Genomic DNA, 23,941 nt, shown 5'->3' on the forward strand with positions numbered 1-23,941 from the left:
ATTTTAACATTTGTGCATTTAAATCAATTTCTAAATCTCTTAAGAGTACTAAACCTTGAATACAGGATAGCTCTGCTGATTCCAAGGGAAAGCATTCAAAATGGGTTATAAAGTGGATATTTTTGCTGCCTAATCTGTCATTGTGTTTCCATGCTACCTACCCTTGTTGTTACCATGTCATCAACAAAGGTACATTGTCCCTAAGGTAAGTTAAATTGTCCTGTAGGGACAAATTAATTGTCCCTAAGGTAAGTTTGGAAAAATGTTTACCCACAATGCATCCACTGGATAAATTAAGTTTTAGCAACATAGTGTTTTAAAGCCTTATGCTCTGTTCTTAGAACATCAGCAAGATGTGCTCACCTGAAGCCATCCTCAGATTACCATTTTACTTGTATTGTCCCCCAGGCCCTACATGTCCATTGGAACACTACGAGATCAAGTCATCTATCCAGACTCAGTGGAAGACATGCATGAGAAAGGCTACCAAGATCAAGATCTGGAGTCTATTCTGCATATGGTTCATCTCTACCACATAGTTCAAAGAGAAGGAGGTAAATAGCATATTTTTAAAAAACTTGACAAAATCCATTCCTTGCATGTGTGTCTTAGTGTGGCTGACCTTTACTAACTGAACCAGCAAAACTGGATTCAGACCTTTGCAGCTGTGGGAGCTGCACAGACACATGGTTGTTGCTTCTGATGCTAACAGAGGGAGAAGAGCTGTGTGCTCCTCCCCTCCCCAGAAAATCCATGCCCAAGCTGAAGATCCTCACTATCTTGTGATGGCCAGTCTTTTCCTGGTGTTTCCTTGATTTTCATAAAAACTGTCTTAAAACATTGTAATATCACTGACCACATCAACTTGAAAGCATGTGAATGAAGGGAAAGTCAGATCTGCTTTCACCTCCCTAGTTGTGGGATCAGCAGAGCTATGTGCTGTCAAAAGGAGTGTGTGAGGCCAACCCACCAGAGTGAGCAAGTTAAAAATAACCAAGCAACACTGGCTGGCAGTAGAATGTTGCCATCTACTGCTTGCTGTTCCAGTTGCCATGTGTTCTCAGCGTTGCTTGTTCTCAGAATTGGGGACAGTATGTGTGTGTGTGTGTGTGTGTGTGTGTATATATATGTATATATATATATATATATATATATATATATATATATATATATACTATATAAATGTCAAGATGCTAAAGGATTATTTTGTATCTAAGGCACTGGAGCATTTAATGTTCTTTTTCCCCAAGCACAGCGATATTTTTTATCTTTTGGTTGCTGTCAGATACTAATCTCTAGTTTCAATTTCCTTCACATCATTATGCTTTTAAAACAGACATGGGACAAAGTTGGTAGCCTTTAGAGAGAAGAAAAAGTATCTTCAGACCCCTTTAAGGAGGTGTGCTGAATGTACCCTGCCTTTCTCTGCCAGCTGTCAGTGCTGGTTTTGATCAGGTACTTTGCCTTGTGTGTGCTTGGTGAGTCTCAGGATTGTTCTGACAACACGGAGTAGTGCTTCAGCCGCTGGAAATCCCAAGACAATGTCTAAATTCCCATTCCTGGATGGCAGCCTGTTGTTCTGTAAAGAGGCAGAAGCTGTCTTTTTTTCTAAAGTATGTGTAGATACTTTAGAGTCTTTTCTGCACATTTTAGAGTGGGAAGCAGTAATCATTTACCATAGCAATTGTATACCTAAAGATACTTCTCCACCATGAAGAATGTACATTATTAAGAATGTAGTAATGACTGTTGCAATAGAAAATAAGAATCTGCCATTATTCTGATTCATGTTTTTAAAATCTGATCCTATAACACAAGAAAAAGAAGGCAGAGCTAAGCTCAGTGACCAGAACAATTGCAGAGAAGGCCTTTCCTTCCTACACTAACACTACAACCATTCCTGTTAGCATTCCTGAGCCACTTACTTCACTAAGCAAGGTTCTCAGATTGCAGAAGAACAAGCAGGAATGTTGGAATAGGCAGCTGGAAAAGGAGGAGTAGTTAAATTGTCAGTGGCAAGAAGTTACTGCGAGGGTGTGCATTTATGGTGGTTGGACTGCACAACACGTGACTCTTGGCAGCCAAAGCCACCACCCAGCAGTGTCTGAGTGCACGTGGTTGTGGTTTCTGACCCTGAAGCTGGAGTGTGTAACTGCTGATGGGGCAGTCACTGTGTTCATGTCCAAGATGCCTTGGCTACAGTCACTGAAACCCCAGATTTGGATCAGTCTTATGCTGCTCTCTGTGCCGAAGAGAGTACTTATTGCTGACCCTGTTCTTCTGCCTTACTGCACATGCACAACACACACAATCTATTGTAAAGGCTGTAGGACACTGTGAATGTTCACTGGTACTATATTGAAGCTCAGGATAAGGGCATACTTTGCAGAAGTTTGCACAAACATATGTTGGGCAAAAATGTGTCTTAGGTGCATTGTGATCTAAAGCGACAGAAGAGGGCAAAGCCGGAAAACAGGGAGAGAGATTACCACATACCAGGAAGTTTTTAGGACCATAATATACTTACTTGTTCCCTTTTCTTCTTGTGCATTTACAGGAGACAAGTGCCAAGGTGGGAGCAGAGAGGAAATCTGTGACATATGATTTAACACATTACATGGATTTCAAATGCTTAGATATTTCTTAAAGCTGCCCTGGTCTGGGATAAAGACTCATGTTCTGGGGTTTTTTGAACCAGCAAGACAGAGATACTTGCTCAGAAGTGAAAAGTTAAAATTTTTAATTTATGCATAGCTTAGTATTTTTTAATTCCAATTTTTATTTTATTCTTTTGTTTAAAATCATATTTTAAACTAAAAGTATTTTTATTAAAAATTGAACATTTTTCTTTCTGAAATAATGAAAAATCCCATATAAATCTCTTGTGCTTTAACTGATCACAAAATGTCACATCTGTATAATCTGATACTTTGCAGTTTTGTGTTGTGCTCCTTGTGGGCAGTTATGAAAAAGCCAGATGAAGCCAAAGGTGCACAACTTTGACTCAAATTATTTGTTCTGGAATGATGTTACTGTTTTTAGCTGAGTTACTTCCACATTGCAACAGTACAAGGATCACCACATTCCAAGTATTATGTCTGATATTGTTTCTGTTGCTGCCAATGACAGAAATTCCTCTCTTTTTCTGGCATTAAGGTTTGACCCAGTTGGAAATTAGTAAAATTAATTAGCTTCTCTGTTATCCCCATGAAACATTTTTCAGTTGGTATCAACAGAATACATCAAATCCACCAAAACAACAATCCCCCTCCCTGGCACCACTGTTCTGGATGCTCCTGAGCCCAAGCCCTTGAAGAACCCAGTGCAGTGGCTGTTGGCAGTAGCCCCCCTTCCTGCTGGAGGCAGAGCTCCCTTTCTACTGAAGCCCACACTAATGTTTTTCTCACCACCTGGATATTAGACGAATGCTGTTTTGTTACTTGCCTTTTTATTACCTGTAAGGTGCCACCATCAACACCTGTAAAGTTGTTAGCTCTACCAGAGCCATAATTTTATACAAAAAGAAGGTTATGTTCACCATGTGTGATGAAAAAGCACGTCCAGAAATGGGGACTAAAAGCATGGAGATATGCAGTACATACACATAAAGTAGTTCCTTCTGACTTGCTTTGAAAATCTGTGTATATTTAACAAGTGTCAGTGGTGATGCAGCCCTAGGCTGCTGACAGCCTGTCACACCTGAGGAGCCATGAGGCCGTGGAGCTGCGCCGTGCCCGCGTGACTGGGCCTGTCCGATTGGGGCTGACGACATTACTGAGCAAGTTCAACCTGTTTATGGTTTCTCAGCACCCCAGATTATAATTATTCCTCATTATTTTGCGCATTTGTCATATCTTTGGGTGTCGTCCAGGGAGCCTTTGTGCTAGGCCATGTATAAACAGACGGACAAGCCCGTTTCCTCTCCCTGAGATTATTTCACCTGATCGCTTTAGCCCTGAATTTGCTTTTGTTACTGGTACCAGCAGGAACTCCTGAGAGCTCTGCCAGCTTTTCCAGTGGCTTTGAAATCCGGAGACACAAATCCCTGCAGCTGAGCTGGGCCTCATGCAATCCATGGTCTCTTTGTTCCTTGCTCAGCTCCGGGTTGTCCTTGCATATTCATCCTGGGGAGCACTGGGCTCTCTTTACATACACTGTGAAAGAGGCTTCCATGCCCAAAGGCTTGGCAGGGGTGGACTCTCTGGCTGTGAACTGCTGTGTTAGCCTTTCTTCTGTCCTTCAGTCCCTGTCTGATAAGGTGCATTGGAATGCAGATCGGGAAAAGGAACTTTCAAGCTTATCTTTTCATGGCAGCTGAATGCTCATGAAAATGCAAGGATTCACAAGGATGAAGGATGCAGAGGGCTATGGATTCCAGGAGTAACCCATTTGGGGTTTGCCAAATACAGTTTGCATTTTCCTTCAGAAAACTGAGATTAAAGGAATTATAAAAGAAGCTGTGCAAGAAAATGAAATGCAGCTCTCCTGAGGCTATCACTAGTTTTTGCTGGCAGCTGTATATATTTCTGCTGCTGTTACCCCAGCACATAAAACATGCTCTTTGTCTTACTGGCTGCAAAAGCCATAACAAGAAGATAGGCAAGGAATCTGGACTCTGAAAGCAAGGATTGTGCTTGCACTTACTGAGAGATCTGTGTTGCATTCATGGGCGAGCCATTTCATTTCTTCATTTCTGAAGTGCATGTAGTTATGGGTGGCCTAAGCCACTGACTTGGCTGATATTTCCAGAACATTTAAGTACCTTCACTGACCTGTGTCATATCAGCAGGAAGAAACAGGAGACAAGTAGGTGCACTGTTGTTCACAAACAGGGGGGAATCAGTTTAGTGGGAGTTACAATGCCTAAGTGTTCAGGCAAAATTATTTAGACATCAGAAAATAGTTTTTTAAGGGATAATATAAAATTGCACACTTCCTTGTCTGCTGTTTGAGACATTCCAAGTGGAAAACAGGAGAGTTCAGGGATTGTGCTAGGCAGGAAGAGACAAGGTGCACGTATCATACTCAGTTAGAAAGTAAATTGAGGTAACCACAGCGATGACCATTGTATCCTGGCAAGCGAAGGTTAGGTCTTACACCTTTAGAGTAAATAGAATTCTTTTGCTGACAAGAGGATGCTTCTTTTTGAACTTCATTCCTTTTTTTGTCTTTTAATAACCTTTTATAAACCAGCTGATCAGGAAGAAACTGTATGAACACAGGCGCTGCTCCCCCACGCACATGTGCACACACGCAGCACCTACCCACACCCTAGATTAGATCCAGATCCTGAAGCTCACCTGTATTCTCAGCTTAAAAGTAACAGAACATAAGCAGCGCCTTGAATGTTGTCTTTAGAAGAATAGTTGTTTCTATGGCTTTTGTGAAGAACCATTCCCATCCCTTGCTAGAACCCTTTGCCAAAAGGGAGTGCTCCGGGTGTTTTACAGTGCTTTTTGGAAGCTCAGGGTGTTGGCTGAAGAGCACTCCAGCTCTCTGTGAGGTCCCAGCACTGGGACTGTTCAGCAATAGCAGTCTGTGTGTTTATCTGTTCCCTTTACCAGAGTATATCCGAATGTTGATTCAGTTAATCACTACACAGCTCCATCTTTGTTGGGAGCCTGCTGATAGAAAGCACTCTGTGTGCTCCTGGGAGGGTACCCACTGGCATCCTTAAACAAGAATGGAAGGAAAATAGGGAACAACTATAGGATCACTAAAGGTGATGTATTTCTTGCATATGCCTGTTTTTTAAATCTAACTTTATAAATATTGGTTTAAAAATCATTACATTATATTTTCTAATTTTATGTAGAGCAAAATCTTGAAATTTAGTCTCTGTCATTATCAATTATTGGTTTCGGTCATGCAGCCCCCCATCAGATGTTTCACTGGTATTTATTCAGTCCTGTCAAGCCCTGGTATAGCACCAAGCACAGGCAGAGCAGTACCAAGCCTCCTGCACCTTCACAAGCCCCACTGTCTCATATTTGTTCAGGTATCAGAAATAACACAGCCCACCCTCCTTGCTTTATCTTATTTATAGTCTTTTCTGGCAAATATTTATTTTAAGTTCGGCAATGACAGAAAAGGGTTTTTGACTGTGTTGCTAACTTTTTAGTTTCAGTATTTATGGGCCTGATCTGAAAAAATGTTCAATTCCTCTCAGCCCTGCTTCATCTGCTTGTCTCATGAATAGATGATCTGTTGAGAAAAATGTCTTACAGATTTTTTGCTACATCCACACTGTTCTTTTTGAAAAGTCATCTATTTTACTACTTTATCCATCTGGATTGTTTGACTAAAAACTTATTTTCAGTAAGGTAATTTGTTACTTTATTTTTTTCAGTAAGAGGAATTAATCATGCTCAAATACTCACAGAACACCAGTCTGCTGTAAGATCACAGATGAAATGCCTCATGCTCCTGTTGCATGTACCTGAAAGTGATAAAGAAATAAATCTGTTAGAGACCATACAGAATATTAAATAAGGATGCCCCATGTTGTAGCATAGTTGTAGGTTATTTTTAAATACAAGGTAGTAGGAAATTTTTATAGAAGACTCTCCTGTCTTGATTGCAGTTTTGCTGTCTGTCTGTGCTCACAGATACATCCCTTTGTCTGTAGTTGTGTTTCTGTTGGGTTTGCTGACAGTTTTCTCTGCCTGACTCTGCTCTTTATTTTTTATACTTGATTTATTTTACTTTGCTTTTAAATTTCCACTCATACCTTTCAAGAAAAAAATAGAGAATTGTTCCATGAAACAAATATGACAGAATAAAACTATTAGTTATATACAGGTCAAAGAGATGGTAAGTAAAGTTTTTGACAATATTTATATGACCAAAAAGTCTAAATTCCACTTTCAAAATTGTCATGATATAAGGGACATTTTTCCAGTTGATTGCCAGTGGATAGGCATTGGGGTATTTCAGAACATGTGATTCAGTAGCCTGAGATGTCTCTTCTGCAGCTGAAATGCTCTTTATATTTCTGGTTACAGATTGCAGAGGTGTTGCAAGTGAAGCTGCATTTTCTTCATAAACTTAAATTCTTCTGACTCATTTTGTTTGCATTTTTTTTTAAAGGCTGGGATGCTATCATGGATTGGAAAGATGTCTTATCAGGAGGAGAAAAACAAAGGATGGGCATGGCCCGGATGTTTTACCACAAGTAAGTGTTAGGGTTCGTTCCTTAAGAAGCATTTGAAAATGAGAAAGAGCTTTGCAGATTTGCTGTTACAGTTTGAGCAGTAGTAGACTGTAATCTGCACGCAATATGCAACACTGTCTGGCATAGGACCTGCATAAATCTTGTTGTTTGTTCATTCAAGCTCTGTCTTTGGTTTGGATAATGCTTCTTAAGCTTTGCTTTTGGCAACGTAGCATTATATTTTTCAGATAGCTAATTCTTTAACATCTCAGGCACAAGCATCTTCTCTCCTACAAATGTTGCCGAAGTGTGATGGAAGTGTGTTGCAAGAAGCTCTTGGAGTTTGAAAGCGAAGCTCCTAAACCTTTTTTGATTTTGGAGACTGCGAGCACATAAAGGCAGCCTAGTCCTTACATAGCAGTGGATAGGAAGCTTCAAGTTGGCTTTAGCTACTGCATAACTTGATGAGTACAAAATAATACTAGGTCAGACTAGGACATAGAAGTTAGATCACTGTGTACTCAAATGGGACAGGAAATAAACTTCATTTTTCCTGGAAGTTATCTTTTCACCTGAATAATGCATGGAAACTTCATGTTGTTTCTAGCCAGCTTCCAGCTGTAAATAAGAGACATCTGTCTGGCAAAAATAGCTCTCTACTTCCTGTTGTTCTTTCAATTAAACCTTGTACATGGGAATATTGTCCAAAACCTAGAAGAGTAATGTTCTTTATCTGCTTTTAAAAGGCCGAAATATGCATTGCTGGATGAATGTACAAGTGCTGTAAGCATTGATGTCGAAGGAAAGATATTCCAAGCTGCAAAAGCTGCTGGGATATCCCTGCTTTCCATAACACACAGACCTTCCCTTTGGTAAGTATATTCAGGGCTTTATCATGGTCCTTGCGTTTAGCTCTCTGACAAGCAGTGGATTGGCTTTTATTCTTTTTACTGGGGTAGTTGTTTAGTAACTATCTACTGCAGTTTCTAAGATAAGCTGTCTACAACAGTAGTGATGTAAATTAATTTAGCATGGATTTTTTTTCATTATTTGAAAGGTATTTATTCATACTTCTTATTTTTTAATGTGTTTCAGTTAATAATATGCAGATAGAGGTAATTAAGGGCTAATTAATTAGTCTGTGCCATAGCCAAAACAGGTATAATCAGATTATTCTGTAAAGGTGACAAGATACTTGAGGTGTCCTGGGGGAGTGTACCAGTGCAGGGAGAAGATGGGAAAAATGACAAGTGGTTAAACTATATTTCTTCCATAGGAATACTACATCTGTTTTTTTAACAGCTGTGCTCTCTTTCTGCAGCATTTAGCTTCTTGATTTTTCAGGAGTTTGGTGGGGGGAAAAATAGAAGGATGGGTTAAGCATTTGGTATCACAAAGGATAATATGCAAAAAGGGGTGAATTATAGTTTTTTCAGTCCCATGTCATAAGCCATTGAGTTTATTAAAACTCTCACATTCCCTGGATGAGATTTACAGTCAGTGTTTTATGATGCATTTTACCTTCTATAATTTATAGTGATAAATTATGCAGTCATACCAGCAGCTCTGAGGGAACTCTGTGCTCTTCCTCTGGCACCTCCTGAAAAATGTTTTGTCAGGTCTTGACAAAGTCCACATGTACACCTTTGAATATTTTCAATGCACACACCCTGATACTCACTGAAACATGTGTTACTCCTATACAGACTTTTTTGTTTTGGCCCCTTGCAAACTGAACCATGTTTTAGGAATAAAGTTACCTTTAGCCAACCTTATAAGACACAGGGGAGCAAACTGAGGTGTAATTTGAACAAACTTGAGTTTTATCAGTAGGATCAGGTGCATCATGCCTGCCTCACTGTATTTGCTGCTAGGAAATAAGACATCTATCAGAAAGGGAGGTAAATGAAAAAAATGGGACTACAATTCCTGAGGGAGAAATGAACCTTGTCTTATACTGCTGTTATAGCTTCTGGGGAAAAAGGCATCTGATAAAGTTGTAGTGAAGGAATCTGTAGCCACAATGTTTCTAAGAAGGAGGCATTAAGAGGGGGCCACCACCTTGGCCAGGGGCAGCAGGTGATGAGTGGACCTTCCATGGCCCTGCTGCCCACTCCTGCCAGCATCCCTGCAGGTGAGGGGCTCAGAGCCTGGCCATGTGGGCTGCAGAGGCAATGACTGCCCTGGCTGGGAGCCCACACCAGTGCTGCTGCTTCCAGCTGGCACCCGCTGAATTCCACTATTGGCCTGGGGCAGTCCTGGTGACAGGCTTTGAAATCCCCAAATCCCTTATGAAAGAGTGTCCTCGGATGACAAGTCATTGAAACAAAAGTGTTACCCAGTGATCCAGAACTGGACAGCTCAAATTCCTGAGAAGCACCTTTGAAAAGAGATGCATATATCCAAATTTGCATGCAAGAAGGAACCATCTGTTCCCTGAGCCATTACTAATGTTTTAATTTCTGCTGCAGGAAGTACCACACTCACTTGCTGCAGTTTGATGGACAAGGTGGCTGGCGTTTCGAGCAGTTGGACACCGCTATCCGTTTGTCATTGAGTGAGGAAAAACAGAGACTGGAATCCCAGCTTGCAGGAATTCCTAAAATGCAGCAGAGACTGAATGAACTGTGTAAAATCCTGGGAGAAGATTCAGTGCTTAAAACAATGGACAAAGAAGAATAAATAATTTATGGTTTATGTTTTTAAAAGTATTTTTTTAGTTAAAAACATTACAAATTCAGCCATTATCCTTTGCATGCATTGTGACAGAGGCTTAGAACATAGCAAAACACAGCCAGCAGAAAATAATGCTCTGAATGCTATGTAATACTTGAGTGTTTTAGTATTAGGGAGGAAAATGGTTGAACTGTGAAAAGAAAATAAGCAAGTGCACAGAGTATAAGATTAGTCATTAAAGCTTATGTTAATTCCTAATGAAAGCCCAATTCACTGCAAGAAATGACCAACACACTTAGGTTTTATAGGTGAATTTTGGCCTGAGCCTTGGCCTGCAGAATGTGCTCTTGTACCGGGTCACTGTGTGCGTATGACATGCCTGCTATGCAGAGCAACCGGGCATGACACTCAGGCATGGAGCACAGCAGGGGCAGTATCTGGGTGAGTATGCAGATGTATGCAAAAATCTCATTTGGGTATAAGAAACATTCTCTCAGCCCATGTAAAACAAGACTTCTTTTCTACTACTGAATAATATACATGCCTTTACCTGCATTTCTATAGGAAATACTGTAATAGGCTGACCAGAAGACAACTGTCTGAGCAACCACTGCCCTCATGACAGAGAAACAGGGATAGAGCTAAAATGTAATATACTTGTGCTTTATGCCATTACACATAGCTTCAGAGGCTCTTTGCCCTTCGTGATACATCAGTTCCTTCGGGGGATTATTTATGTACCTTATTGGTAACCTCTGGTGGTATGGGTGGAGCACTGGGCCTGGCATCAAGTGACTTAGTTTTGGCTTGACTAAATAATTCATCTTCTCTATGGGTCCAATCCAGCTGGCATCTATGTCTGACCCAGTTCCTCCATTGGCATAATCACAGTATAGACTCTTGTTTGTTCCATGAGACACTTTGTGGTGGGAAGGACTGTAGGAGAAGGAAGTGGCAGTTTCTAACAATATGCTGAGTTCTCAGGCATGGCTGTCCTGCCAAATTAAATGCTCAGCACTTATAAAGTATGTGAAAAGTTAAAGCATTTGGTAACCACTAATGAATATATCTGCCATATTTTGGTAGAGTGGCTGAACATTGCCCTCCCTGTGAGCAAATGCACTGGTTAACAGCCTTGCTTTCAGATGCACTCACTGACTGTCCCATCAGTTTTTCAGTTCAGGTCCCAAATCAGTCAGAAGCTGCTTTAACAGAACTGCCTGAGACAGTGCTGGCCTGAGTGCCTTGCTGAATGCAAAAGCTGGATAATGAGAAATAAAGATGTGAATGTATTTAGGAGGTCCTGTTCTCTCTGACTGCAAGTGATGGCAAAGGGGCAGCTCAGGAGTGAAGATCAGGAGGGGAAAGAAGCTTTGCAGATGGGCAAATGAGCCTTAGCCGAGATGTAGCAATCCTGAAGTTTGTTGTTTTGTTTTGTTTTGGTTTTTTTTTTCCCTAGAAGTGTGTGATTCCTTAGAAGATTTCTGTCTGTTGTTCTCAGTCTGAGAGAGGCAGTGCATAAACTGCTAAGAGCTGTTTGGAGAGGGGAAATATTTTATGGGCATTTGCTGAGCTGGAAATGTTTGAGCACCCTAATGTTAATATAACCTATTTCTTTTTTTCTGATTGCTTCAAGAAAAAGAGGAAGGTGAATTACCTCCATCTGCCAAATCTGAGTCCATTGCACTACCACTAACCCGTATTCCTTCTCAGTGTGCTCAGCTTGCTGCTTGCTATGGCACTTGCACCAGAAAATGGAGCAAGGCTGCTCCCTCCAGTGTCTGTAGCTTGAATGTAACCCTGTAATTTACCCTGGTAACAACAGTTGGTTCCTTTTGTTAGTTTTTTTCTGTAGAGCCCTCAGAGACACCTCACTGATATAGAAAGGAATGCTCCTAGGAACCTTTGAAAGGGCTGAAAAATGTTCAAGATAATAAAATGTGTCGTAAAGCGCAGATGGAGGTCACTGCTGGGGTGGCTGATGTGTATGCATTTTAATTTGCAAATGTCTGTGCTTGTCCCTCTCCCTGAAGGTGAGCTTTCCCCTTTCTCATCTTCAAAGCAAAATTCATAACTGCTAAGGAAAAAAAAGTCAGCCAAGAATCTGTTCTCAGTGAGCATAAACGAGATGACTGATGAGTGTTAAAGCTTGCAGATTTCTGATTGATGTTTCTCTAAGATGAGATGAATGAGGACACACCATGTGCATACCCTTGTCCCAGCTGCAGTGCATCCTGCTAGCACAAGGCAGCCTCAAAGCCACCTTTCCACAGGTGAGGTGGAGGAAGGAGCATTGCTGTTCCCCACCTCTCCATTAAGCACTTTAACATGTGGCTGGGAACTAAACCAGGGTTATCCACTCCCTGAATGAGTGGGATACTGAAAGGTGCTGAAGAATTGGCCCAGTTCAGCACAGCTCCAGATATCCCACCAAAGCTCTGCCCCAGTTCTTTGACTTGCTGGGAGCCATTATGGGCAGCACCTGAAATCTGTTGTATGCCTTACAGAGATCAAAGCTGGATATCCCTCATGGCACAAAACAAATCTCCTCTAAAGCAACCATGTTTAATAGGAGAAAGTTTGTTTGCTGTTTTTTTTTTTTTTTTTAATGAGATTATGCATAAAACATACAAAATTTATATGTTACTGAAATTTTGATGTTATGAATTTTAATGTTGTGAAATTTTGATGAAAACTGCAATCAGACCCGGATCAATCTATTAGTATTTTCTTTGAAGTTCAACATTTATTTCTTGGATCCAGTAATAGACAACCATTCCCATTCAGCTGTATAGTGTAAAATACCCTAGCATCTCACTCAGCTATTTGTGTTCCTGTAGGCATAACAAGAACATTAGAGGCTGCTATGAGAAGAAACATTTCTCTAAACAGGAGCTTCCTGAGTGATACCTAGGTGGTTTTAGAAGGAATTTCTCTACTAGTGGCTCGTTATATTTCAAGTTAGCTTTGTGGCAGGAAGAGAAGCTGCTCTGGAGGTATTTTCTGCCAACTTTCTGTGTTGATTCAAGGGCTAGTTGAGACTGGAGTCTTGGTTTTTGTTTCTGGAGAGTTTTACATGTCATAGTCCAGCTCATTTTGTGCTGCTTTGGGCCCAGCCTAGCAGAGGTGCATGCTCCCTGCTCAGGAATGGCTCATGGAGACACTGTTCTGGAGCTAGGGCATGGGGAACACATGGCCCTGGCTGTACAAGAGGGTCAGAGTGGGACAGGATACCTTGGCAGAAGCTTTTTTTTTATGGTGCAATGACAGCTGCTTATGAATGTTCATTCTCTTTTTGGTGTTGAGGAGCTGTGGCTCCCCAGGAGGCTGAGGAAGTGACTTTTTGGCCTCCTTTCTGCCTGTCATACCTATCTGGAGCTAGCCAGACCCCGTCATGGTGTCTGTGCATTCAGGGCTGGGTACTGCCCAGAGCTGAGCACACCCAGCCCTGTGAGCGCCCTCTCACCCCCCCAGGCTCAGAGCAGACTGGATTGCCTGGGTCTGTTTGCACCTAGAAGAGCACAGGTGATGAGCAAAATTCATACCTGCCTCAGGCAGGTAGTATCTCTAAAACAAAAATATGCATTCTCCACATCAGTGTGTTCAGATAATGCAGTGTTTTTGCAAGAATCTTCAGAACGAACGGACACAATTTTTGTGCATGGGATTTCACTATTTTAACCTGTGACAAGTTTGGTTTTTTACTTAATTTTGGGGTCAGACTCATTCCTGGTTTGGACTTGGAAGTCCTCCTTCTGCAGGGACAGAAAACCCCATGTATGTTTCAAAAGAATTTTTCAAAAGCAGTGGGATTTGTATTTGTAGGGAATGAAGGACTGGGTATTAAATGGGACATTTTAGAGAAAATTATATATTGAAGCAAATTAACACATTTGCAGTCCACTCAAACTTATGAATGGTGATAATGCATGTCAAAGTCAAATTTCTGAGCCAATCATATAAAGAAATCCCCTTACTGAGCTGTTCATGAAGCTTAGAAGAACTGAACTGTTAATCAAATGTGTCTTTGTTTTGTTTCTGTTTGATATTAATACCTTTTAAAGAGCAGACAATTTATAAAGCAATAAAATATGCTTTACAGTTGTAATTTATTCCAACCTCAAATAAAACATGTTGCATTTACTTCCAGTTTACAGTGTTCCTTATGAGTCATTCACAAAGCAGTCAGGACCTGCCTGCATGTGCTCTGGGAGTCCTTTCCCAACCCGTGTTTCTGTGATGGAGCAGGAAGGCTTGGGGTGGATGCTGTGCATTTTCAAGTTAAAACAAGTATTTCATTCCCAGGTCAGGCTGGCGTCAAAGGCTGCTGTGAGGTTTCTCATTTTTTGTGCCATCCACTTCTGTGTGTACCTGATTGATGACAGGAAGGTGACAAGAGCTGCCACTCCTTGCTGGGGCTTTTAAACCAAGCAGTGGGCCAGAGGACAGTGTCAGCAGTGCAACATGGGGTGTCTCAGCAGCATCACTCCCAAAGGTTGTTGTTAGGGTCTTTGTAAGTCACACTTATGCACAGAGCATCAGTGCCACAAATAATCAACAAGAGCTCACCATGGCCTAGCAGAGGAGCGAGTTTTTTCTTAGGGGGAGTGTGAGGGCAATGGCTGGCTCCTCAGCAGCCTTGGCACAGAGCTGGCTTGTGTCCAGCCCCTTTCCAGCTGTGTAGCAGGGTATGGTGAGGTACTGTGTGGTACAGGACCTGGATTATGCAGTTGGAGAGCCAGTGGATCACTTGAGAACTAGATTCTTATGGATGACAGGAGACCAGTCCCCGTGCCTCCCTTGCAGCCACTGCACCCACTCAGAGGGAGAGCACTGTCAGGGAGTGAAGCCTAGGACATGAGCAGTGAGAAATTCATTTTTGGGTGTCTCTGGGTGGGCTGTAGGACCAGGCTGGGGCTGATGCATCAAACTATGGCAGTAGAGAAGGTGAGCTGAAAACTGAGGTTGCACTTCAGTTTCATGTTTTTTGACAAGAAATGCTTTGGTGACTGCTCCTTGGAGAGCATTCCTGCTTTCTGATCAGCAGGACTGGTGTCTTGGGTTTGATGGGAAGTGTCAAAGTCCTGAGCCTCTGCCCAAGGGTTAGGTATTCACAGAGGAGAGAGAACAGCAAGACTTGCATCATGGGAGCTAAAAGGACTCCGGAAATATTCAGAGCAAATGGAAGTGTTCAAGGACTTCCCACAGGTGAAATTTTCTATTAGGTGGGGAGTATCTGGAAGAACATCTTACACTGTTTCTGTATGGCTTATTTCTGATTATAGCTCATTCTGCTGCACCTGCTTTGTATTTTTTAAATTAGTGTCTTTAACCTAATGTGATACCATCTCTGAGAGGGTAATAGTGACTTTTCAAAAATACGGCACTGACTCAATGCAAGTCTGATGCGTCTGAACAATCTGGTTTTAAACAGGTAATTAAAAAAGGGAGAAAGAGATTGTGATGTGGCTGATGCAGGGCTGAGGAGCCAGCTGGGTCCTGGGGCTGGGCTCCCAGTAAACACCTGGCTGGGATGAGCTCTGGGAAAAAAAGAGTCCAGGAGAGTCCATGGGAGGAGCCAGATGTTAGAAAAAGAGAATAATGAAACCTGTCTTGGAAATAAAGTAATTGTGCAATAGGACATTAGTTTTGTTGTCATCAAACATACAAAGACGTCTCTGACACAGCATTTCTAGGATAACACAAATAAAAACTCAAAACCACTCATTTATTGATCAACTCTAGCATTAAGAAAATGTCATAAAAGTCATTGAGATTGAAATGTCTTTGAAAGAGAGTTCATATTTGTTGATTTTAGAGTTTCATTTCAAATAGATCAGATTCATAATGCTTTTCATAAAGACTTGAGTCTTTGGGAATTAGAAATTATTCTTACCTTAAACAATACGATATTGAAGCAAACCAAATCTATTTAACATTTAAAGCAACAACAACAACAAAAAAGCATTCAGCAATTCCAATATTCTTGCTCTCAATTAAAATGTTCTCTTCAATTGTAGCCACACTGTGCTTTAAATACATGACGTTTATGAGATACTTCTATATCAGTTGGTGTTTGCTGTGCTGGTGTGTTTGGCAATCTCTATCTTCATTATATGGGTTGCACTAAGTCTTCCTTCCCACCCTTTTGTCCTGTTTTCTGTCCCCACTGGGATGGATGCAGCCTGAGACATCCGGGGGCAGTGCCTTTGAAGGCAACTGCTGGAAGAGAGGGAGTGAGGTGGTGGGTCCTGTCTAGTACATCTGCTTTTTAATAGATCCAAAGACTTTGAGGAAAAGTCTCAAGGAGTAATGTCTGCACAACTAAAATGCAGCAGCTGGCAAGGTACTAAAGCAAGGTACTAAGGTGCAGCAACTGGTAGTGGTAAATCTGGGTTCTGGTAGATGTACCCTCACAGTAACAGGACACTCCTGCACTGAGCAAACACTTTGCAGTATCACTTTATTCCTGCAAAGCTAAGCTGATTTTAAACTTACACAGCTCATACTTGTGAAAAACAAAGAATACTCTTTTAATCCTAGCCCACAATTTTCATCAGAAACACACAATTGCCTTGTATAGTGTCCTTTGGAGTATTTCTAGGTAACCATACATATAATCTGTTCTTAAATAACAACATGTCTTGTCTGAACTCTGCTATTTAACCAAAATCCCTTTATAAGCAGTATGAAATGGCAGCCACAGAAGCAAAATTCTGAAAATCGCCATATCCTTTCTAGTGCAAAATGAGCATACAAGGAGGTGCTGTTGCAGTCTCTCGCTGGCCTAGTTTTGTACTGTAATCATGTTACAGAGAATTCAGCTCCTGTCTAATCGCTAATGTTCCCTTATGTGTGTGCCATGTGGCTCATTGCTGAGCATCAGAGGATGAGGACTCTGTTTATTAGACTCTTGCTTAAATCATTAGGAGTGAAAAAAGGAGTGAATAATGTATTTCGTGCCAAGATGAAAGTGGAGGCACAGTAATCCGGCCTGGGAGAATAACTGCACTTCCTTTGTCTTTCCAGGGACTTCTGAAGGGAGGTTCAATTCCTCTTTCAAGTCATGGGCTGAAAACTGCTTCTGTCTGGCAGAGGATTTAATTAACAACCAGGGAGAAAAACAAAACAAAACAAAACAAAAATCCAACCAGTGGCAACATCAGTTTTAAAGATATAAAGTATCTGTTTCTAAAAAATGAGCCTGCTAGATGTTCCTGTAATTGATCTGATGTGACACTGTCTATTTCCTGTCCCCTGCTCTGACACTGGGCAAGATTGGAGCTGTTCTGGTGAGAGCTGGGACACCATCAGGGTACTCCTCTGCCCCTCTGAGTGCCTCTGGGAAAACAGCTTAGTGCACCGGCATGGGCCCCAACCTTTCCAACCCCTTCCCCTCCAAAAAACGATTATTTCCTAAAAATCTTCTCACTCTCTTGACTTTCACACCTATTTTGCCCATTCAAATTTCCAGGGGAGTTTGGAGTTTTCAAGGGCATCTTAGAGACAAACCAGATGGGTCCAAATCCTATTCTTACCTAGGACATAGCTTAAGGTTGTATCACTAAATACCTGCCTAGTCTGCTGTGAGTGTAAAGCCATGTTCAAAGCGTTTTGGTTCAGTTTGTTTAAAGCTGTGCTTAAAGATGTGTGTTTACTTTGCTAATTCAGAGCCTTATGCTGCTGCAAGAGACATAAATGAGATGCAGAAGCTGGAAGTAGACAAATTCCGACTCTAATGAAGCCAGGACAGGTTTTACTTCCGATGGGTGCTGGGGTACTGCAGCAGAAGGTGCCTGTTTGGCACAGGGTGTTGTTTGATGGCATCTATGGCTCGTGTTGAGTGATGCCAAACCAGTCCCTCCTGGCCAGCAGGAAAGTGGGAACTCCCTTGCTGCTGGAGTCAGGAGGACTGCAGCACTCTGTGCTTTCATGGACAGCACAGCCACCCTGCTGAGCTCTGCTGCACAGAAAAGCTACTGTGAGCTTGGGAGGGAAGGACTGAAGACCTGGAGCCATGAAGGACAAGTCTCTCTGGCTCTTTTCCTGCATTTGCTGGGAGCAAGTACAGACAGACCTCAGCTGCCCTTCCCCAGCACCCATGGAAACACATTTTAGTCAGCGTTGCCCACCCTGGAAAGCACTCACTGCTTCCCTCAGGAGCTGCCCTGCCTCACCCAGTGCCAGGCAGAACACGATGCTGGCTGCATGAAATGCAGTGCTGGGCTGCCTCCAGAGCAGAGCAGGCTCCTGCCACACCAGCCCAGAGCATGGCCAGCAGACCTCTGCTGTCTGCACCCACCTGCCCAAACAGGTCTCAGACTGGCTGTAATCCATCTGGGCTTGTGCTTTAATCTTATCTGACTGTCACAATCTTGTCAAGGGTTTTTGATTTCTTGTGGTTAGAGGCAGAAGAGGCATGGCTACACACTCTCCTGAAGAATGAGGTGTGTGTGAGCAGAAACTATTTGCTTTGTTGCCCTTGAAGATGAGTCCTCACCCACACTGGCTCAGGTCAGAACTCTGCTGTGTGCCATGCAGAGCTTTCAGGCTGAGAGTTTCACCAGAAAGTCACTCCATGAGCATTCAAGAATACTCCAGACATGGGAGAGTTCTTCATCTTCTGTCCTCCTTCTTTAGCTCAGTCAGATGGTCCTGCAGCTGACTGAGCACTAGATTCAGGAACAAATACACAAGCTTTTGTGCATTGTCTCTTTTCTCTCAGAGGCTCAGGTTTCCTGTTCCACATGTAATGCTAAGCCTTAGGAATGCTGTTTGGAAAGTGCTGCTAGAACTCCAGTCTTGTGGCCTTCTGGCAGGAATGAAATGTAATGCTGAGTTGAACACCATGTTGAGCAGTGAAGCCAAATTTGTTGCTGGTGAAACACAGAGCATGTCAGGGAAAATTAACAAAGCAAATGTTTGAACCATAAAGCTCAGAGTCACCACTCAGCAGTCACTCAGCTGTTCTGAAAAGGTTTCCTTAATGACACTGATTAGATTATTAGAGAGGAACTTGAAAGAGCCCACGTTACTGCTGAGTTTGCAGACTCCTATCAGCATAGTATTGCCAAGGTTCGCTCCCAATCCAGGCTTGTTTCCTGTACAATAATTTCCTGTAAAGATTATTGGTAGTGAGTGAGTTCCAGTGATGACATGTGCAACGCTTTTTGCCATTAGTGGGCTAAGAAATTGTCGTTACTTTCAGGCATAACACATAAAATAGTGACTGTATTCATGGCCCCTAACATTGTGAGGGCACTTAGCAGTTTTGTTTTATATGAATGTAATTTTCGGGTGCTTAGTTGCTCTTGGGATTGACTTACTATGCAATACACTGCATATTTAATTGGTGAGATTTGAAATCAAAATCATTCACAAATACTAAATTCCTTCCCAAATTCTTTTCCCCACTGTTTGCACACTACATGAATTGGAGCAGCACTGCTGTGGGCAAGGCTCAGTAACCACGGCATTACCCAAGAGTTTCATTACTTTATCTCTTCCAGGCTGACATTTTCCTAGCTGAATACTCATCTGCCACACTTAGGAAGTCTGCAGTGAGGATGATGTAAGATTTGCAGGTGCAAATCAAAGATGAATTGAATTTGGCCTTTAGTTACTCCTTGTTTAGTAGGACTGACATGACTGATAAGCTATGGGAGGAAAAAAATTGGGAAAAAAAATTTAAACACATCTAAATTTCCTTCCAGTCAATTCCAGCACTCAAATGGGTGCTGTCTGCCTTTACAGAAACCAGCTGTAGTAGGCTGGGAAGAACTCCCATGTTGCCTAGGGCATAGCTTTGATCAAACAACCTCAGCTTGTCTCTCACAAAGCTTTCCTAATGCACCTGATATGGGATCCTGCCTGAGATAATGAATCATGGTGCATTTAAAAGAAAGTACAGGATTAATGTCAAACTCTGCCTCTAATCCAAACCACCACCTTGATCATTCCTCCAGTCTGCAGAGTGGTAGGACTACAACAGTCCTGGGCATCAGCTCATGGGCTGAGCACCCATGAATGTAGGTCACTGCCATTTGAGAGGCAGAATCAATATTTCAGGGTACATTGCTCCCTCTAGCTTATGAGTTTAATGGAAGAGGTAGGAGAACTAAAATTAATTTTTAAACAGCCTGACTGGAGGGCAAAATCATCTTAATTAAATCTCATACACTTGTCCTCTGATCCAGCAGACAGATGGTGTGTCCCTCCTGCACTTTGAAGAGGTTAGCCCAAAAAAGCTTGCAGAGAGAGCAGCTCTGAGACTATCAGAGCTCCCTTTCTCTCACTGCAGAGATCACTGACGCTGGCTGTCTGTTGACAAACCACAGAGTTTGAAGACAAGAGACAGGGACATGCTCCCAACTCTGTCTTTCTGAGGTGAAATAAAGAGAGGTCATGTATTTTGGAAATCGGAAATTTTGGAATTTTAGGTTTTTTCCTCTTGTGCTTGTGCTTCTGTTTATTCAAGGAGTTTTGAGCACAGCTATTTATACCCTGATATGTCCTTCTCAAGAGGAGGTGCTGGTGGAGGTCTCAGAACAGGGAGCTGCCACACAGCACAGGCAGTACCTACCCAGCACACACACCCACGACACTGCTTTGCATTTGGCCTTACCTGTGGTTCATATTTCCAGGCTTCATTCTCTGGCTGTGAAACTAAAAATAAGATAATTTTTATTTATTTTCTTTAAAAAAAAAAAGTATATTTCATCTTTATTTACCTCCACGGAACTGGAATTCCCAGGGCAGGGTAAAGCCCAGTTCTTAGGAGATTTGTGATAAAAAGGGTGAGAACTGGCTTTGTTGAGAAAACAGGTTAGTTCCTCTGATCTGTTCCAGTTTAAGCATTCGTGCTGTTTTGGAAGCAGAGCTGGCAGCCTGGCTTCCCCAAACACCATGTCCCCAGTGAAGGAGTGGGGCTGAGGCCAGCAGCAATCCGGGGTGTCCTTCTGCAGGAGCTGAGGACACCTTCCAGTGCACCCCGCTGCTCTGCCCAAGGCCCTGCGCTGAGGGAGGTGAGTGGGGAAGAAGGAAACATTACTCCTATCTCATGCTGATGGGGTGAGGTTAAAGGCTCAGAGGCTGCAAAAGCAGCTGCACTTCAGTGGAGCAAAGAGCCAGCAGTGCGGTGGAGGAAAGGGAAAGCTGGGCAAGAGGGAAGCCAGGGAATGCTTCCCCTCTGGGGGCAGTAGAACTTGCTTTTGAAGACTAGAAGCAGCGCATCTTTGAAGTCTGTTTCAAGCTGAGTACATAAGAGCTTTGAGGGTGTTCACATAACAGAGATGCCTGGCAGTAGTTCCAGGGATTGTGCAAGGGCTGCCATGAAGTCAACCAAGAATGAGATGAAGGAGCCACTCCCCAGCCAAAGCAGTGGGGTGGGACTGCCAGCCAGGGACCCATCCCGCACCGTCTGACAGGGTTAGGTGGAGCAGCTGCAAAGCCACTCTTTCCACAGCAGAGAGCCCTCATTCCCACTCCAAAAGCAGGGGAGTTGCTGCCCACCTTTAGTGGATTATTAGAGACAGGCTCCCTTAAACCCATTCAGCCAGTATTGTATGGGCCCAAGAAAATATTAGTGCTTTTTTTTTAACCCATTTGTAGAACTTCTTTGAACCCCTGGTCCTTATGGGACCCCCAGATACCTTTGGGAACCTCTGGCCACAGCTAGCCATGACCATGGCAATGCCTTTCTGGCATGCTATGGTTTCTCTTTCTGAACACCAGCATGTTCAGCATCCTCCTGCTGTGCTGGAAGACTCTTGTCCCAGGCCACCCACTGGGTCCTGTGATAAACATGATGAGTGTGTGGGGCACAGGGAAAGACTGCAAGGGCCACCACCTAGTGCTTTGTGTGTGGCATGAGCTGACACGAGTACCCACAGCAGCAAGCTTCTCATCATGCAGAGGAAGGGGACTCCACAGTAGCAGAGCAGCTGAACTGGTGACTTGTGTGAGCAGGACAGAAAGCAGTACATGAACGCTGTTGGTGGATTTCCAACCAGTCCACATGGATGTGAAATTACTCTTTATTTCCACTGTAATCAAGACTTATGATAAATATTTATTTATCAAGATGTGCCTTGTGCAGATGCAGCGCCACTCCAACCAATGTTGCCAGCACAGCCTTACACCCATGCATATCTTTAGGTGTGTTTCCTGGTGATTATCAACTGTGTCCTGAACATGATGGCAAGATTGGAATGTTTCTAACCTGCTGCTCACTGCAGCCTGGGAAATATGTGGGCAAAGTGCTATGGTGCTTTTGTCTTTTCTGCATAGTTCTTCCTCTGCGTCCAGTAGATGCTGCCTTGATATGACTCTCCTGGCATGCCACATGTATTGTGTAAATAAATGTGGGAAATAGGTTTTCTTATGAGTGCTGCTGCACGTGCCACAAGCAGCTGGACCTGCGAGTTACAGAACATGATTAAATGTTTCCCCGCCTGTTCTTACCTAGAGATATTTCAGTACCATTTCGCCAGTGATTCAAAACCTGTTTCTTCATGCTCCAAAACTAGGTCCTGCGTGCTGGGGATGGCTTGCACAATCTATTTCCAATGCAGAGTTCAAGCACTTCTGATACTGGAAAAATTGAGCAAGGTTTCATGTTTGCTAATGCCACATCTTGAGCAGTTTTTCTTAAAAATAGTGATATTTTTAGAAAACAACAAATATTGGATTGTTGTGGTCTTAATATTTTTTACTTGCAAGCCTTCAATATGTGGCTTATCTCAGTTTTCATATTTTCTTTGTGAATATGAGTGCTGGATATGTTTCTATTAAATCTGGAAAGATTTTACACTTGCATAACTATGAGTATGCAGGAGTTTGGCCTTTACAAAAAAACATCGCATCTTCGAAACTCTTAAGGACAAGATAACATGACAAGATATAACCCAACTACAAAATTAAAAAAATAACTTTGTCTTTATGCCATATAACAAAACAAGATTATTTTATTTTTTATTTTATGTGTATACCTTTAAACTGAGTCAAGCCAGGAAAATTTCAGTCTTCCCAAAAAAGATTTCATAAGATTTTATGTGTAAGTAAATAGAGGGTTGTATTATAGTACATAAATCACCGTATTTGTTGGGTAATAGAAAATAGCTTAGCAGGTGGCTGATGACAGTAAGAGGTAAAAGTTCAGATTCATTTCAAAGAACATGACCTACAGGTTAAAAATAAATACTGTAAGTAGTAATTGAATTAGAAAATATACAGGAAAGCCTGTATAATTAAGAATGTTTTATTGACCATTCTGAAGAAATAGATCCAGTTACACTGAAGACTGAATGACAAATTAGATAGTGTGAATATTGAGTTGTATTATTATGTAGAAGGATTCTGGGCTTACAGGCCTTAAGGACAACTCATTGATTATTCTTGCTGCCTCCTAACTTAGGGTTTAGAGGAAAAAGACAGCACAAAGGCTTTAATGACAAATTCTGTCTTTCTAACGACATGGCTGCAAACATCTCTGCATAGCCAAGGGGAGGCAGGAACTGTTTCTTAAAAGTAGCATTACATCCGTTTCTTTGAGAATTAACTCAAATTCTGACCAAAATTTCTGTGGGTCTTGGGAGGGTTTGCCGAGCGAATGAGCTGCCACATGTCTGAGTGGTTTAGTTTAATTTGAAAGACAGTTTGGAAGCTGTGTGAATATGTACCCATAGTGGACAATTTTATGAAAATTTGCCCATAGGGGTAGCTTTCTGTAACCCCAGTTATTCACAATGTGGCTTCAACTTTAATATGTGAAGGGTTTATTTATTGGTAATTATCATTGGTAATCACATGGCAAAGTACAGGCTACCAGCACCACTCATCTGCTGTGCAACCAAGGAATACCTCACCAAGGACACAGGAAAATTTTGGTCTCTTCTGAGCACCACTGGGGGTTTTGGACTGAGGGTATGTTGTGACAGGGATGTCATGTACACGTGTCACAGGCCTGCATGTACATCATGCACTTCATGCTTGAGCAAAAAGGAAGTGGGTTAGAATTCTGTCCCACAGTTTGTCAAGCAACAAAAGGTAGCCACTGTTTTACCAGCTAAATAGAGAAATTCAGAGCACAAAGGCTGGGTCTTCAGATTAAAA

General features: G+C 42.2%; 1 protein-coding gene across 1 annotated transcript in view; it reads left to right on the top strand.

Moving 5' to 3' along the window:
- ABCD2 (ATP binding cassette subfamily D member 2) overlaps nucleotides 1–13,978 on the top strand; it is a 38,686-nt gene extending 24,708 nt beyond the window's left edge. Inside the window, exons 7-10 of the mRNA XM_002193991.6 lie at nucleotides 409–554; nucleotides 7,090–7,174; nucleotides 7,900–8,025; nucleotides 9,625–13,978. Of these exons, the coding sequence (XP_002194027.4) occupies nucleotides 409–554; nucleotides 7,090–7,174; nucleotides 7,900–8,025; nucleotides 9,625–9,835 (568 nt within the window). The 3' untranslated portion in view covers nucleotides 9,836–13,978. The remainder of the gene's footprint in view (nucleotides 1–408; nucleotides 555–7,089; nucleotides 7,175–7,899; nucleotides 8,026–9,624) is intronic.
- The last annotated feature ends 9,963 nt before the right edge of the window (nucleotides 13,979–23,941 follow it).

The sequence above is a fragment of the Taeniopygia guttata genome, chromosome 1A, assembly GCF_048771995.1.
Source record: "Taeniopygia guttata chromosome 1A, bTaeGut7.mat, whole genome shotgun sequence".
NCBI classification, from domain to species: domain Eukaryota; kingdom Metazoa; phylum Chordata; class Aves; order Passeriformes; family Estrildidae; genus Taeniopygia; species Taeniopygia guttata.